Here is a 17,480-nt window from a genome sequence, read left to right on the forward strand (position 1 = left end):
TGGGAAAAATAGTCACTGTTTGGTTCATGTGCATCCATAACATGCTAGAGGATAGACGCAAATATCTTCTTTGTAATTTCTCACACTTGACAAATATTTGTGATTTGTCTAATTTAGAACTGTCATAAAAATTGTTTCTAATGGAAAACAGTATGGATATATGGCCAAAAATTATTTTCACTATAAAAACCTGATGGTAATTTTCAAGCAGTTGTGGGACTAATTTTTTTTAGTTGCACAGAAAGCTCAGACTAATTTCAGTAGACTTAACCTTGTTGTGCTAGAACCAAACCAAATGAAAGGTGAGAATCAAACTCACTCTGTTTTGTCTTACTTCCCAATTAGTAATATTTCCAAAATAATTTTAGCAAATTATATTTATCTAACTTATCAAGTTAAAATATGTGAACTGCATTCAGACGCTTAGGATGAACATTCATGGATTTCTGAAATTACTGAGACCTGACTATATAATGAGAATAACTCAAACTAGAATGCATGTATGTATTTAAGAGAAGATTATCTGGATTCACTTTATGCTTATCTGGAAGATGACACTGCTTCTGTCAGACCCTTCATGTGAACACTATGGTTAAAACATAGGAACCATTTCAAAATGTTGCACAATCCACAAGCACTGCAAGTGCATGCTGGAACATGGCTGTGTGAGCCATAGCCCTGGGCCCTGATACATGGAGTTGTACACAGGCAAAACAACAACAAAGGTCCTATTGCCAACAGCTAACCCGTCGGCAGCCTTGAGTCACCACCTATAACTTCCAGTTGCAATCACATGACTCAAAGGGATTGATTTTCCACAGCCCATACAGGTGATCATCAATGGCTTTAATGCATACATGAGAGTGCTGAGCCAAATTAAAATCTCACTTTTGCCACAATGATGAGGTTCTGCTCCCCTTTCCATCTTTCCAGTTCCACCTTCGTGCTGGACTCTTATTTTGTGCTAGCCCCAAGGGAGGACAGAAAGGCGGTGGTTATGGGACCCTTGTGTTTTGCCTAAATTAACAGCTCTTTTGGTCTGTGGAAATATATTGGCACCGTTAGTCTAACCCAGCTGTGGAGTAAAACATCACTTAGGTAGGTTGGCCTTGAAAGTTTTACTTTGCAGCTTCTGACAGGGACAGAAGGCACCTTAGCTGATAGGTAATGGCTCATTAAGGCAAGGGAAGGAATTCACAAGCACTGTTAACCAGTCTTTCTTATCAGGCTGTTCTAATCAAGGTGACAAGGAAACCAACAGACATTGTATGCCTGGCCTGTGTGCTGCAACAGAAGTTGCATAGTTGCAATGGAGTGAAGGAAAACAGTAAATACGTAACTCTTTACTATGAGTCTGGTAAGATGCTGGAACTTGTTTCCCAGAGAAGCTGTGGATGTTCCATCCCTGGCAGTGTTCAAGGCCAGATTGGATGGGGCTTTGAGCAGCCTGGTCCAGTGGAAGGTGTCCCTGCTCATGGCAGCGGCATAGGGACTAGATTATCTTTAAGGTGCCTTCCAACCCAAACCATTATTCTATCCTTATATGAAAAATATTCATCTGAATGTATCAGCAAGAGGTACTGTACACACAATGGTAAAGAAGGTACTCACCAGCATTAACATTTACTCCTGTAAATAGTCCCTGTGGAGTAAATATGTTGTGGACTTTGCCTGTTCTAAGGCTATAAAACCTGGCACAGAGTGACTAATCATGGTATTTTAGCATGAACAGTTGGTGAATTATTTTTGACCCAAATGGTAACAGGCTCTCATCAAATGTTTGGTTTGATTTATGCTAGCTCAATGGTTCCACTAATGATGCTCTCATGTTATATGAAAAAATGGTTTAGAGGTTAACATGATTTAGTATAGCTATCTGTAGATTTTGGCACTATTTCACACAAGAACTACTCTTCTGGAAATTATTTTCTCATGGAGTGTCCCAGTATCTTATCTATTTGCAGCTCTTTGCCATCACCTGTCATGATTCTTTGCATGATGGCAACATGCCAAGAGATGCAATACCACATTAATAATTGTTAATATAGCATGTATATTTCAGAGCAGATATCCAAAGTGATATGTGTTTTAGAAATAATAAATATTTTTTCTCCAGCACTTTTCATTTTATAGGCTGCTTGTTGTTCTTCTCATCTCCTTGTTGTCCATTGCTGAAATATTTCTTTTTAGTGACCACCAAATAAGGAGCAGTGTATCACTAGTCATCTGTAAACCATACTTCAAAAATCCATGCTTTGGAAGTATGCTAGTCACCACATCTATTAAGCCTTCTACTGGCTTGCAGTGATGTTTTAAACAAATACAGTTTTCCTCTGCTTAATGTTTTTAATTGCTTGCAGGGCTTATCAGCATCTGCAGAGGTAAAGTACTTCAACTCCCTAGTGACCTGCACGATTTCCAGTTATTTCTACATCTTTTGATACCAATCCCATGTGCCTGTGATGTGATTTGCTAAGTACACATCGATGGTGAGCAAAATATGCACATGCTGAATAATCATCTGAGGGGAAGGAGGAATCTGTTTTAAGCAACTGCATTTATGAGTCAGTGAAAACTCTGTTTATAGGCAATGGAAATAAAACATCCCCTCCAGAGTACCCAATCTCTCTGTTTAAGACAAGTGAGATCACTTGCTCCTTTTGGGTACCTGGAAAGTTGTTGCAAAGAGAGACTAGGTGGCATGCTCAAATCTGACCCAGGCTGATCAAGCGATATGATTTAATTTAACTTAGCCTTAGATTGTTAACTGAAGTATGGCCCAATGTATCTTAGTGAAATGATATTCCATATTCAGGGATTAATAAAATAATAATAAGTGGATAATATCTCATTAAGCAGGAATGGTTCTTACAAGGTTTAGTCCAAGTCTGAAAATTCATCATTCAAAACATAGCAGTAAACTATAACCTTAGTAGCAACCCAATATCTGGAATTACATGTACCCACACAATCAACTTCTGTTTCTTGAATTTAAGGATGGCATCTGGGCCAGACTATTCATGTGATCCCAACCCTGAAGCCAAAGTGATCCTGGAGTACAGAGAAACTTCAGACACAAATCTAGAAACATAACTCATATTTGAGACCCTCTTTAGCATTAGTCAATTAAGCTTGTCCTATAGCTTGTTTCATGGTCATCACTCAAAAGAAGTATATGGATTATTTAGTCCCTTCAGAAAAGTTAGGTCCACGTATACCCATATATATCATCTTTATTTCTTATTTCAGTGTACAGTTCAGCACAATCAGTCATTAACTGCAGTTGTATGGTATATATTACTCTAGTTCAAATCCATAGAAAGATTATTTTTTGCATCTGTAACTGAATTGATACAGAACCGTTCTCAGTAGGAAGCTTCTCTCCTATCCTTTGTACTTGGGGAGACAGTAGCTGCACAGCTGCTTTCAGAGCAGTATGTGCATTTACCTGAACTAATGAGTTTATTTCCCTGAGAAAAGCAAAAATGGTAACTGACTGACTTACAAAGTACTTTTGCAGATATATAGGACTCTACTAGGTTTCTACTCTTCAGTAGACTATAAAGAATATTATATCTTCACAAAAGTAAAGATAGATATCTATAGATTTTGAAAGTAAGTATATAGATTTTCTACACCAGCGCAGAAAATGTCAAAACCAAACCATAAGAGAACAATCATGAAAATAGACTAAAATGCAGAGGGAAGGATGTTTACAAGCACTGAGAAAGTAGGATAAAGTCTAAGAAGGCTTAGGCCTTATCCTATAAACCACTTATTTGTGTGCTTCATATATTACATTCATAAAAGATGGCCTGAAGAGTGGGAGTGTCCTCCTCATCAACATGTGAGAGACCATCCACAGAATACCAAGTTCCTCACATCCTCCTGCATGGGAAGAGTTGATTCCATGAACAGATCCTTACTGAATAAACAGGCCAAGGCTGTGGACCATTTCCTAAACATTCAGCCTTTCCAAATAAGGTCGTGAGTTCGAGTCTCAGCGGGGACTGTCCCTGGCAGTTAAATGCCTCCCTGCCATCCAATCCCGTCAGATCTCAGATGCTGAGCAGGGTCAGCTCCGGTTAGTCACCGGGTGCTGTGACAGTCCTGAGGACCTCACTGTCACTGTCCAAGCTTGCTCGGCTGCGGCAGATGGACCTTATGACTTAAATGGTGGGGCCAGTTCTGCGCACGCTGTGCCTCACCTAAAAAATCCACTGTGCAGGCTGTAAGGGCACACCCACGTGGGGAGAGCCCTGCCCAAATCTGCGTTCACGAAGTTTGGTCATATAGATAGATAGATAGATAGATAGATAGATAGATAGATAGATAGATATAATCTTACCAAATAAGGAACTGCTGAAGGAGCCATGGACACAGTTCCAATGTTGTTCTTGCCTCATGCTGCTTGTCCCTCCCTGCTGGAGGAGATCAATTGTAGCATTTGGCAATCTATACACCAAAAAGTAATCTGAAGGGAACTCCTGCCTTAGCTGAGTGCATCTCAGAGGCAGGAGAGCCCAGACGGGGGTGTCACAGAGAATGCATCGACAGAAGGAAGCCTGTGCTGAGTGAGGTCTGCAAGGCTTCAGGAATGAAACCCCTCAGTCAACGGGAGTCGATGCCTGTCTGGAAGAGGAACTGGAGCTGCGACACTTAATTGCAGCTTAAACCAATGGCTTGTGCAGGTGAAGCAGGTGCGCATCATTCCGCAGACGCGCTATCCCCTTCGCCCTCCTGTTCCTGGGTTCACAGCCACCTCAAAGTCTGTATCCCAGCGGGAGCCGAGCGCTGCCCGCGGCCACCAGCGGGTGTCACCCTCGGCCGGGCACCGCGGCGGAGGCGGCGCCGCGTGGGGGTGCCCTCCAGTCATCCCCGCGGCTGGGGCAGGGACTGCGGCTGGGACCACACCACACAGCGCGTTCTTCGCCCAGCACAGGGGTCTCCACGCCTTGCCTTCTCTTTTCTTTTACTCCAATACACACATCAGGAGGAAATTCCCGAGGCCCCTGCTCTCTCAGGCCCTTGTAAACATCCAAAGTTGGAAAACTCACTTCACACGACTGCAGGTGACCAAATAGATACAAGGGACCATACCTGTACAGGAAAGCCACAAGCTACCAAATTGCAGTCTCTCAAAGGAGAGAACCTTCATTCAGAGCCTGACCTGACACTAAAGCAATCTGCTGGACAATTGTGCCTGACTCAGAACACAAATGCAGTACATATCTGTATTAACTGTTTGAAGTTTTCTTTTTCAAATAGCAAGCTTTTCTCCTTTTTTTCAACCCTCATATTTTGGAAAGTTTTGGAACCATTTTCACAGAAACTTTCCATAATCAGTTCTAGACAGCATGGAAAATTTTAGCCCAATCTTTTTATGTTGGCCTTCATAGCAGAAATTGTAAATGTGAGGAGTGTCAGAAACTATCTTTACTGTAAGCCACCTTACTAGCTCTGCTGGGGTAGAGCCACGTGGTATCACATAAACATCTGTAGATCTGATACTGCAGTTAAGTATGAGCATAATGTGTAGTATTTTGTTTCACTTCTTAGAACAGTCCAGATGGGCCCAGATTCATCTGTACCTTTACATACCCCAGGTAAGATGCCAAATTAAGACCACTAGCCTGAGCAGTTTCTCTCATTTTTATCATCTACTTGTAAAAATGTTTCACTGAAGGTGCGAAGCTGTACAAAAGTCTTGGGTTTTTTTCATTAATTTCTCCAGGCTCTTTATGAGAAGTGCACACAGGGTTGGCATAGACTACTTTTTAAGAACTTTTGAGCGGAGACACAGGATCACTGCTTAACTTGTTTATGATCCAAACTGTCCTCCAGCATGTTGAGTATAAGGAGCATAAGATAAACAGTCACTAAGAAGCCTCTCGTTCCTTTGTAATGCTTGTGAAACGGTACTTGGTTTCTGGTAAGAGAGATAAGTAATACAGACTAAACCATACAAGCTGTCTGTATTTACATGTTTAAATGCTTATGCATGTATTATCAGTACACTCCATATATGGGGCATATGAGAGCCCAGGCATGCTCACCATACAGAATACAATACAGTAAGTGTTTAAAATTTTGTTCAGTTGACCATTCTGCTGAGTAAAGCTACCCAAGCTAGTAGCAGTTACAACACTGCCACCAGCAGAAAATGTGGATGATTACTTGCATGTTACAAATGGGTGAAATGAAACCACTGATCCAGCTCTTATCAAAATGACACAGATCTATGTCACTTGCAGTTTCAGGAGTCCTAGCTCTTTGCTTCTCAGTCTAGTGACTTTTTCTCTAAAGGGAATATAGACCTTAGAGACACGAAATTCCATAAAACAAACAAAACTACAAACAAACCCAAACCCCAGATGACTTCCATAGACTCTCTCCCTGCAGGCATGACTGTAATACATCAAAATCAGGGAGATTAAAATCATGGACAACTTTTTCCCCTTTTCGACACCAAACAATTGAGGCAACGTGTTGAACATTCATTGCTAGCAGTTGCAGACTTTTGCAGAACAAAGGAGCTGCATAATAAGCCTACACATGGTAGAATAGTTAAAATTACAATCAGATGTTGTTTTTAAAAATAACCCATTAAAATAATACCCTACATCTTAGCAAAATGAAAAGCACCTGATGCACACCTATGAGTCAATGATCCCTCATATTTCATTATTAATGACTCCAGTGGCTTTTTTTCTTGAAAATGATACAGTATTTAATGGTTTTTTACCCTAGGGCTGTAGTTCTCTGCTCCTGTTATCTGCATGTAGCCTCTTGTTCATGCCTGGGGAATGTGAGGCAAAGATAAGGAGTATTGCACAGCTTCATTGCTTAGCAAGTGCAGTTTTATTTTCTGTAGAGACAAATTAGTATTATATATTTTAGCATCTCTAGCCTACAAGTCATCGGCACAAAAGATGTTCCAGGAACATAGCAGTAGAAGACTTTGCAAAGCCTGTCAGTACACTATTCAGAGTTGTTGAACACATGAATTTGGGATATTATTGGTAGTTTGAGGGGGAGGTGGCTGCTGCATCTCTTTCAGATACTGATGTGATCTAAGAGGTTTCTTGGCTACTATAAATTTGCATTTTCAGCTCTGAGCATGGTCTCCCAGACAAAGTTTATAGCTGAAGCCATACACGTTTTTCTGTTCCTATATCCAACGGATAATAAAAGACGGAAAATTACTGCATGCTTTTATCTCAGAAATGTAATGAACAAAAATACCACCCCTATTAGAGATTTGCTTACACTACTATTATCACAGCAGCCTGAGTAACAATTGACTGTCCAGCTTCTCTCAGCAACTGCCCATCCTGGTTCTCAGAACTGCTGAGACCACCAACTGCAGTATCTGGTAGATAATGGGAGCTGTAAATAAGGTGCCCAGTCCCTCAGAAAAGAAAGCCATCACCACACAGAAGAAACTGAACAGGATCATCGCAGAAGTGGTTATCTTACTTTTTGGCTGAAAGTCCCTCTTGCAGGCCACTTGGTAGTATTCAGTAATAAAACTATTTAACAGCTCTGTTTTAGATGAATAGTTAGTTTTACCCCACCCACAAGCATATGATCAGTGGGTGAAACCCACCTCCGGAATACAGATTTTGTAACACTGGTAAACTCGGGATACATTCCACTGCCCCATATCACAGCAGCAATATTTGATGCTCCAGGATGCATACCCAAGTAGGGACTGCTGCCATCAACCTCATGACAACCTGCTTCTAGCATATGTCTGCTAAACCAGTTCCTGTTTTGGTTACCTAAAGACTTAATTCAAGTGTAGTTATACTTTGTCCACACCAGAGAGCAGTACCTTCACTTTGCTAGAGGCGAGAAACTAATTTTGAGGAAGTGTGAGCATGTAAGAACATCCTCATTGATACACTCCCACTCTAACACCCACAGTCAGAAGATCAAATAGTTTGCCAAGTTGTATCCACGGTAAGATTTCTTTGATGGAATAACCATCACACACCTAAGCAAAATTATCTTCGCTTAATTATTTTTTCAAACTGGCTAAAACCTTCTTCAAATAAGACAGAGTTTGTGGATATATTTTTCAGGATTTTACTGCAAACCAATGGGTTTGGTCACAAAAAATATGATACATATAACCATGTTAATTATATTACATTACAGTGATGGTATACATTACAAGTCTGTGAGTTTAAATATACATCTACAGTTACAACTGAATGTACAGATCTTTTTTACAATACATACAATCAGGAATGAAAATCCCTCAAACCCCTAAACCATAAATAATGCCCATTTTACAGATGATAATCTTTTAAACTGAAGCGGGGAGGGGGGCGGGGGGGAAAGAAGGGGAAAAAAAAAGAAACCAACAGCTTTGACTGACTGCAGCTGGGGCATTTTGGTCCATAAAAACCCTTTCTAAAAATAGAAATCTTTTTTCATAGCAGCAATGCTTTCTTCAAGCATTTGGATACAAGTAATTGTGAGCCCATTTCAATAATTTTAGTTGACTGTATAGATTTACAAAAGAAATTTCAAAATTACACTTAATTTATCTTCCAAATATGGAAGAAACAAACAATGCCCCACATTGTGGTATCCTGCAAGTGTCACACTGATGCTTTAAACTAAGTCCATCTGGAGTACACGGACCACACGCATACCATTTGTTCACATAGTAAACCCACATAAATGAACTGAGGAACACACTCTGCAACAAGGAAAGCTTTGGAGCTCACAAGATCTCATCAGAAAAAAAGGCACATTTCATAAAATCCTTATCACATTCAGATAGATCTTCAAGCAAGGCTTTTCAAGCATGATTTCAAAACAGCTTGTTCTTACTCCTACGATCTGCCATAGCAGTCTATGGCAGCAGTCACTCTCATTTTTCTTTCCTAAGGAGACAGCACCACTTTGGGGGAAGAACAAATGGAAATGAAAAGCCTGTAAAGCTCATTTAGAGAGTGATGCGCTCTTCAAAAAAGCTTCCAGCAAACAGTGTAGTTGAAATTAAGGCCGCAAAGCTGCCACGGTGGAAATGTGCAAATTCTCTTTCAAGATGACTGGTCAACTGGCAGTTCCACCAGAAGGCCAAACAAAAAATAAAAATAATAGTTGTTATTATTATTACAAAAAAAAAGAAGAAAGAAAATGTTCACAAGAAAGAGTCCACAGGTGGGGCATACGAGAAGCCCAAAAAAGCCTCAGCAGCTTCTTTGACGCTGGCAGTGATAAGGATGCTGTCTGGGGACTGGCCAATGGAGTTGGGGACTGGCTCATCTGTAAACTCCGGGTCGAAGTGTCGCAGGTCACTGGGGCCACTCTGTGGAAATGGCAGAAAAGGAATTTAGACCCAAATGTTTTTTGAGTGCACAGATCAATTAAATATGGAGACAAACACCCTTGTGCAGAGACTCCCAAGGATGAGTTATCACCTCAGGCCCGCTGTTTAACAGACTTTTTAGTTCTACCTTTTGTTTTTTGTATCCTGCTGCATTACTGTCTCACTTAGTTTGCTACACTCCACCTGAACTCATGCAAAAGAAGCCAAATGCAAACATGCCACTGCCACAAGGCAGGGCATTAACCTCTGGGCTAGCATTAAATGTAGTTTATAAAATGCTCAGAAAAATGAAAGACAACAACATCCATAACCAGATACCTCTCTTTACATGTTAGTATCTGACAAGCCAAACATAAATCTGCCCTTGGGAAGCTGCCTATTTGCAATACCTTACCTTCCCTTTTGGTAAAAGGGGGATGATAGGGTTTATTTTAAAACTGCCATGCAAATGAAGCATGTGAGACACCAAAACCATCTACAAAATTTGGAGCGACCATTAGCAAGAAGTCAGTTACTGCTTATTTTTAACCTTGTTGGACACAGGGGAAAGAAAAGCTGTGTTCCCCAAATCCAGCCATTTGCCCCTGGCACCTGAGCACCCCACAAAGACAAGCAGGAAAAAGACAGTCTCCATACATTCTATAATTAGAAGTGACACGTACCACATTTGGGTTAAAAGGGGGTGTAATCTTCTTATTAATGAGATCATCCCAGTTAATTGGGGAGAAGAAGATGTGATTCTTAATCTCCATCTGTTACAGAGAGACAAATAGATTAATTCAGACCCAAGCTAATGTAAACAGTATGGCCTAGTCATTCTCCTGCACTGCCTGCAGGCACTGGCCAGTTTGCACTTACAAAGTCTTCCTTGGCTCCAAGCCTCTTTGTCCTATCCTTCTGCAAGAGGCCTTCCAGGAGATGTCTAGCTGAGTTGGTAATATTTGGTTTCAGCTGCAACGGTTTGTTCAAGATATTGTCATACATTTCTGCTGTGTTCCTGCTGTAGAACGGTGGCTGTGAGAATGGGAAAGGAGAAGTTAATGAGGCTGACAGGCAGGCACAGCGTTTCTTGTGGGGAAAGGTTGAGTAAGCTAGTTTGATCTGTCATGAAGGATTCTTTGCTCACCAAGCCATAAAGCATCTCATACAGGACTGCTCCAAGGCACCACCAGTCCACAGTTCGGTCATAAGGCTGCTTATGGAGAACTTCAGGAGCAAGATACTGCGTAAAAGAAGGGAGAAAGCCATGTTAGTCAAAGGGATCATTACAATTAGGAAAGCCTCCCCATTCTTGAATGAAAGCAGCTTACTGAACTCCAGCAGTATCTAAGCTGAAGTTATAAAATCTTTATAAACAAGGAGACAGCTTGAGAGCCCTGCTCCTGCTCAACAAGCTGTGTGTCCTACACATTCTCACTGGCAGCCTTATATTACAAGCCCCATAATACTCCCTGCTCATATAACCAGCCATACATACACATGGCAGATACCAGGTTTTACTGATGAGAACAGCACTTGCTGTTACTCTTGAAGTGGGGGGCTGAGGGCTGACTGTACCTCTGGTGTGCCACAAAAGGTGGAGGTTGTGCCATTGTGCTCTATGTTTTCTTTGCAGAGTCCAAAGTCAGTCAAGACAATGTGCCCCTGTGAATCGAGCAGGATGTTCTCTGGCTTTAAGTCTCTGCAGGAAGAGATGAAAGAAAACAAGTGGTCATTAGAGGAGGTGTAGTGAGACTATTTTAGGTCCAACTCTTTACAGAACTTCACTAAGCCACCACAAAATATTAAAAGCAATTCTGAGCTTATACTGAGATCAAGTGTTCAATGCTTATTCAACAAAGCCCCTGTTTTTTCCAGTAAAAACTAAACAAGGCTGCTTACCGATAAACAATGTTCAGGGAGTGCAGATAGCCCAGTGCACTGGCAATTTCAGCAGCGTAAAATCGGGCTCTTGGCTCCAGGAAGCAACGCTCCCTCTGGAGATGGTAGAACAACTACAGGAGACAGAGAGAACAAAGTTGTGTAAACGGTGCCAAAGCCTGTTAACAATGACCTTAATTAGACTCAACATATATAGCAAGGGAGAACAATAGCAGGAAATGGCCTAACGATCCTTTGGTAGTTCAAAACTTGGCAGGCAGAAACATTGAATCTACTAACTCCTCCTCCATGATTTTTCCCCCTTGCAACTTTTTTGTTTAAAAGGAAGGGTGAAAATGTCTACCCTACCACCATGCACATGAAAGAAAATACTATTCAATTTTCTTATTGCTTACCTCTCCACCATTGATGTAGTCCAGGACAAAATACAACTTGTCTGCAGTTTGGAAGGAAAAGTGAAGCCCAACCAGGAAGGGGTGTTTCACATTTTTCAGCAAGACATTGCGCTCTGACATAATGTGCTTCTCCTGAAAACACAGGAAAATCATTACTGTTTAGGACGCTTGCTTAGTAATAGTGGTAAAAATGTATTTGATGCACATTGCAAAGGCATCATGAATGGCATCTCACCTCCTTTTTCTTCAGGATTGCTTTTTTCTGCAGAACTTTAACAGCATAGAACTGCTCTTCTGCCTTATGGCGTGCAAGGAGGACCTAAAGTGCATAAAATTCCAGAACTGAGCAATACTGAAATTCAAAACAGCTTGTAAACACAACTAGCACTAAGCCTTTATGTTAACTGCTGAGCACTGCTATATCCCACTGGTTCAGTGTGCAAGCCTTTTTTCCACTCTGGCAGATTAATCTAGCCCACAGATTGTATGTCTAGTTTCTTTCCCTTCCAAAAGCAAAGAATATGTATTTTTCTCAGTATCAGTGCACCCCACTCCCTGGCTCTTTTATGACTCATTCAAATGCAGCATCCCTGCTCCCTTCACCCTGCAGCTACACAGGCACTGGGCAGCAGAACGTGCTCAGGTTTGGTTTAAATGACCACCCGTCACCAAAGCCAGTACAAACCCCAGTATCCAGTATTACACAGAAGAGCTAAAGAGTAATCAAATTACAATGCAAAAAAGTTTACCTTCCCAAAACTGCCTTTTCCAATCACTTTTAAGAAATGAAAGTCTGATGGCTTGGCATGTGGGTTGGATGATGGGCCAAGATTGATCTGCTGTGAAGGACTGGGCTAGAAAAATAGACAGAAAACACATTTATTAAAACAGTTTTGCAATAAGAGTCTCTACAATGTCTCTTAAATATATAACTAAAGTGTCCTTGAAAATGAAGATTAGCAGTTTCTGACACTAAAAGTAATATTGATCTCTACCAGTTATCTTAAACTATTAAGTACTGCCTAAGAAGAGCCTAATAACAGCCATAGTTTACTGAAAAGTCCTTGCTGAAGTCTTAATCACATTTTATAATGAAGTAACAACTAATAAAGCTTTTTAAAAATTTCTTCTCCGTGTTTGAAACACACAAAGTTTCAGTTTAACCTGATTACTCTTTCCCATTTACATCAGTGTGCTGTGAGCTCAACTACAGTAATACTCATGATGCTAATTTTGCCACACTTCTATTACTGGCCGACTTGATGTTCTAAAACTGTCTCACTGAGTAAAATCTACTTACCGGAGGAGAAGGATTAGCATTCATAAGTTCAGGCTCTTGAGGCTGGGAGATTTTCAAGATAGACTGAACTTCAGGACTGCAAGGGTAAGAGGCATACACGATTAGGAAAGTTACCAGGCGCAGCAGGCAGACCTTTCCGCCAGAGGGCAAGCACGTATCGCAAAAGAGACGCTTTGGTTGAGGCAACTACAGAAGGCAAGCAAAACAGTCTATTCGATTTAAGGAGTAAAATTAATCTAAAGGTACACGTTACAAAATAGGAACGTGCCACGAGAAATCTCTGACTTATTTGTCCCAAACCTAGCCCACAAAGATCGTTGCCAAGTGAGTAATACCTCGAGAAGATTAATTAACACCTCCATAAGAGTCATGCCGGGGACATTACAATACACAAATACTTTTAAACAAGATCTTGCAATACGTAGTGATATTTGTGACTGAAATCCGCCCAAAATTTCTGATACTTACTGCTTGCATGCATAGGAGTTGGTGGCTATCTTCTGAATGAAGTCGTTTAGTCCCATTCTTCTCTGTTTCATGAAAGCTATAAAGTGACAGGGAAAGGAAAAACAAATCATTAAGCCACCCTGCCAGAAAAATCACAGCCCCTTGAGCATCCTCGAAGAAGCCCCCCGCCGCTCACCGATGAGGATGGCCACCATCCCCCTCATCTTCGAGTAAGTCAAGGTAGGACCAGAAGCCTCGGCTGCTTTCACAGTCATTATGGAGCGAGAGGGGGATAACAGTAAGCGTACACCACCGGCTTCCAGCACCGCACTGACTTGGCGCAGCACCCGACGGCGTTTAAGTGGCGGCGGCGATGGGCGGGACCAGGGCGGGGCAGCGACGATGGCTCCCCCCTCGACGGCCTTGGGGGGTAGCCACTGGTCGTCTCCGAGGACGCCGAAAGGGGGGGGTAAGACAATCGTCGCTGCTTTGGCCACTACCCTACCTTTCGTGCAACCCTCAGGGGACCCTCCTACAGCACCCTCACCATGCAGAGCATAGGCGGGCAAACGTATCAAATTTTTTTTTACTCCAAAATTCCGTAGCCTCAACTCACTATCTCCCCCTCCCTTTTTTTTGTATCCCGGCCCCACTTATTTTTGCGGTTATATAAAGTTGAAATCTGGCTCTGTCCTGGAAGAACACCTCTTCCTAAAGTGTGGGTGCCCCCCCCCATCCCGCAGCCTGCATCCGCTCCCAGTCCCGCCGCCCGGGGTGAGAGGCGATAAGGGACGCTGACGTTTCCTTGAAGGAGCTGCAGTGACTCAGAAGAACAAAATTTCCTGCCCGCTTTTCAATAAAACAAATAAATGTTCCTTCTGTGCACTGCCCTGGTTCTCGCTGGGACATTGCTGATAGGGAAAAGAAAAAAACTACTTTTTAATGCCAAAAAGAGAAACAACGCGGGGGGGGGGGGGGGGGGGAAGGGGAGTCCCCTTAACTTGGAGGAGAGCGCAAAGATCTGCTTCTAGAAAAGGTTGGGAGATAACCGAGGGCTGGACAAGTGCAGTAGCAGGAAAAAAAATAAAAAAAAAAAAGGAAACAGCCCCGTTCCGCAGATTTTGTTTCTACTGTACACGATCATTTGGGAACACCGTGTACCCGGGATTTAATGGCTCAGTCGCTTCCTCGTGGGTGCAACTAGGGGCACGTCAGGAGCACTGCTGCATGCATGAAGCCCAAGGTTAAAGGACGCGACCGGCGACCTCCTCCCGGGGGCGCGGGAAAGCACGGCAAGGGGTATCACGGCCTCCCCCTGGTCTCCCCCGCCGGGGCGCATCCCCGCTCGCAGCCCTGGCAGGGTCAGGCACGGCCGGGCGGTGCCGGGCTCCCTGAGCTCTACAGGCGGCTGGAACTTTCCATCCGACGGAACGATACTCATGCGCGTGTTTCGCCTCGCTGTCTGAGCGAAGGGCGCTGGGCTGTGGCCAACGGTTCCAGCTGCAACATGCCCTCATCCTCCCCCCGGTCGGAGCCCGTCTTTTTACTCTTTATTTTTTTTCTCTGCACCCGCTGCTGCCGCCTTCCCCCACAACCACCGCCGGCCGCTGGGCGGCATCCCTTGGCAGCTGCGTGTGCCTCGGCGGGGTGATGGCAATCACCCCACCACATCAGCAAAGGCTGCAGCTCACCCTGAACAGTAAGACGGATGACCCGGAGTAGAGAGACACCCCCCGCAAAGTGGACACAACTCTTTAAAAAGCGCTGGCAAGGCCTTATAGGGAAAGAGCAAACAGGGATGATCATTGCCGGCTCGCCTTCGGTGTCCCTCCTAGAGCAGGGGGGCCTTGTCCGGTCCCGCCGTCCCGGTGCGGGAAGTGGAAGGGAGCTGGCGCCAGGGAAGGATGGGGTGACGGGAGAAGCAAGGAAATGCTGGCTGCGTCTGGCGGGGCTCTACGTTCTCCCACTTGTTGCTTTCCTCACTTTGTTGCTGAGAGAAACTACCACTCTCATTAGTAAAGTGGAGAAAAAAAATCCCACAATAAAATAAGCCCCTAAAAGACTAGATAGATTGCAACAGACACAGCCAGTTTCCTCTGCCCCTTAGGCGTCCTCAGCGTGCTGCTGTTAAAAAACACGCGCAGTTTGGAGGGTCACAGGAGTTCCCGTTCCCTGCCCTCTGCTCCCCGGCATCTCCCTCGGGCTCTCTACGACGCTGCCTCCCCCGCACGGTCCTGCCAGCTGAGCGCAGAGGCGACCGGCTCCCAGCCTCAGGAGAGGCTCCGGCACAACCCACCCGCTCTTCTGCTGAACTTGGCGAGAGCTGACACCCACTGCCCTCCTCCCCGCTAAGCCGAGGCGCCTCCACGCTGCCTGCAAGCGCCCCCGCTCCAGCCGGCTACACCACCGCCCTCGGCCCCGCTTTGCGTCGGTCTTTTCGCAAGGGATACGCCGATCTCGCCGTATCACCTGGCCTCTGTTCCTGCCAAGCGCTGACTCGGCGGCACTCCGCACGCAGCCTCCCGTATCCCCCGGTGCATCGCTGCGGAGGCACCCCGCTGCTGGAGGGGTTATTTTCCCCGCGGAGAACAATTTTACTGCCAGGGTGGACAGGTGAACCCACCTTTCAGCGACGACTTCTCCTCTTTGCCCCTCATCTCGCTGCCTGGCGGGACGCACCGGCGTGGAGGCTGCGGCTGGGCTCCCGCTCCCGGCCGCTGCTGCAATCCTGAATAACTTCCCTTCCTGGCCGGGCGGCCCAGAGGCAGGAGGGAGGCGGCGAGGGCGGCGAGGCCGGCCGGCACTCCCGCTGACCCCTTTATGGACGTAATATCGAGGGCAGCTGACATGTGGGAGCGTTATAAAGTTCAGTAGGGGCCGCCCCACACACTCTGCCCCGTTGCAACATCACCCTCAAAATTACTGTAATCAGCGCGCACATACACACACGCTCACAAGGCACGGGCGGGGAGGGGCGGGGGGGTAGCTCCAGCCCTCCCTGACCTGCCGGCAGTGGCCGGCCCTGCCCCACGGAGGGAGGCGCTGCCCACGCTCCCCACCGAGCGCTGCGAGCATCCGCGCACCCACGGCGCGGATCCCGCACCCTCCGCCGCCGAGGCTCCGCGCCAGGGCGGGCAGACGCGGGGCGGGGGCTGCGCTGCCCGCGGGGGGCGCGGGGCTGCGGTTGCCGGCCGGGCTTTCCCACCGGCCGGATAGCGTCGGGGCGGGACCGGCGCTCCCCTCCGACCTGGCACCCAGCACGCCTTCCGCCGGCAGCGCCCCGGCGGCGCCCCCCGGCCGCGCCGCACCGCTCCCCGTCACCGCCCGGCCCGGCGCCGCGCACCCCCGGCCGCGCCCCGCCGCGGGAAGACCGTGTCCCTCCGTCCGGCACCCACCTGCCGGCTCGGGACACTCGCCCTCTCCCCGTGCCGGAGGTACCTCGCAGCAGTGACGTTCTTCATGTGGAAGGGGGAATGCCTCCCAAGGGACGAATTGTTACTATTTTATTAGTTATAATTCACGAGGCGTTATAGGGTCATGAGCGGGGTTCTAAAAAGCTCGGGGTTGGGTCTTAAGAGCCTGTGTCCTAAAGTTGCGTTCTAAAACTTTTTCCTACAGCGATAGCAGCAAACCCTGTAACAGTTGAAACGAGTGAGAGAACACAAGGAAAAGGTAATCAAAGATCCACTTACTCCAAAGCCAAAAGAAAAGCATCAGACCTTGTGAATATCTCAATAAATTGCATCAAGAATTGTACAGTCAGCAGGTTAGGACTCTACAGCTGAAAAGTAAATTCAGGAGAAAGTCAAAGAATTACAGTAATGTTTCTCACTTTTCTACCACAGCCTAAAAAACTGAGAAACTACAATAGTTTCTCAAAGCAAAATAAGTAAAAGTAAAGTAGAAGGTGCACACTGAAAATAGAACAGGAACAGGAAGACTCCATAGATGGAATGTTAAAAGTTCATGGAAGAATTTGCCCCAGGATGTGTGCACTACAAAAATATGGATGGGTTCAAGAATCGATGGACAAATAAATCAGAAAAAAACACCCAAGGTTTGACTACGAAGGCAGTGTGTCTGCCCAAGAATGTTCCTGGATTACAAA

The 17,480-nt window shown here is 45.0% G+C and overlaps 1 protein-coding gene across 2 annotated transcripts; it reads right to left on the reverse strand.

Moving 5' to 3' along the window:
- Window positions 1–8,077: 8,077 nt before the first annotated feature.
- SGK1 (serum/glucocorticoid regulated kinase 1) lies at window positions 8,078–16,307 on the reverse strand. 2 transcript variants are annotated; one of them, XM_071549120.1, is made up of 12 exons: window positions 15,996–16,307; window positions 13,394–13,469; window positions 12,926–13,001; window positions 12,375–12,479; window positions 11,861–11,944; window positions 11,626–11,757; window positions 11,231–11,343; window positions 10,907–11,030; window positions 10,476–10,571; window positions 10,208–10,363; window positions 10,012–10,101; window positions 8,078–9,328 (listed from the first exon to the last, which is right to left on the reverse strand). In XM_071549120.1, the coding sequence occupies exons 1-12, from the start codon at window positions 16,219–16,221 to the stop codon at window positions 9,161–9,163; spliced, it is 1,446 nt and encodes a 481-aa protein (XP_071405221.1). In that variant the 5' UTR covers window positions 16,222–16,307; the 3' UTR covers window positions 8,078–9,160. The 2 variants fall into 2 exon arrangements, with proteins under 2 accessions (XP_071405221.1, XP_071405222.1); XM_071549121.1 differs by lacking the exon at window positions 15,996–16,307 and adding an exon at window positions 13,569–14,240.
- Window positions 16,308–17,480: the final 1,173 nt, after the last annotated feature.

This window comes from Pithys albifrons, chromosome 2 (genome assembly GCF_047495875.1).
Source record: "Pithys albifrons albifrons isolate INPA30051 chromosome 2, PitAlb_v1, whole genome shotgun sequence".
Classification (NCBI taxonomy): Eukaryota; Metazoa; Chordata; class Aves; order Passeriformes; family Thamnophilidae; genus Pithys; species Pithys albifrons.

Coding starts and splice junctions, on each gene's coding strand:
- SGK1 (XM_071549120.1), bottom strand. CDS start 16,221: ATGTCAGCTGCCCTCGATATTACGTCCATAAAGGGGTCAGCGGGAGTG. Junction 11,758..11,860: donor CAATCCTGAAGAAAAAGGAG/GTGAGATGCCAT, acceptor CTGTGTTTTCAG/GAGAAGCACATTATGTCAGA. Junction 9,329..10,011: donor CCCCTTTTAACCCAAATGTG/GTACGTGTCACT, acceptor CCATTTCCACAG/AGTGGCCCCAGTGACCTGCG.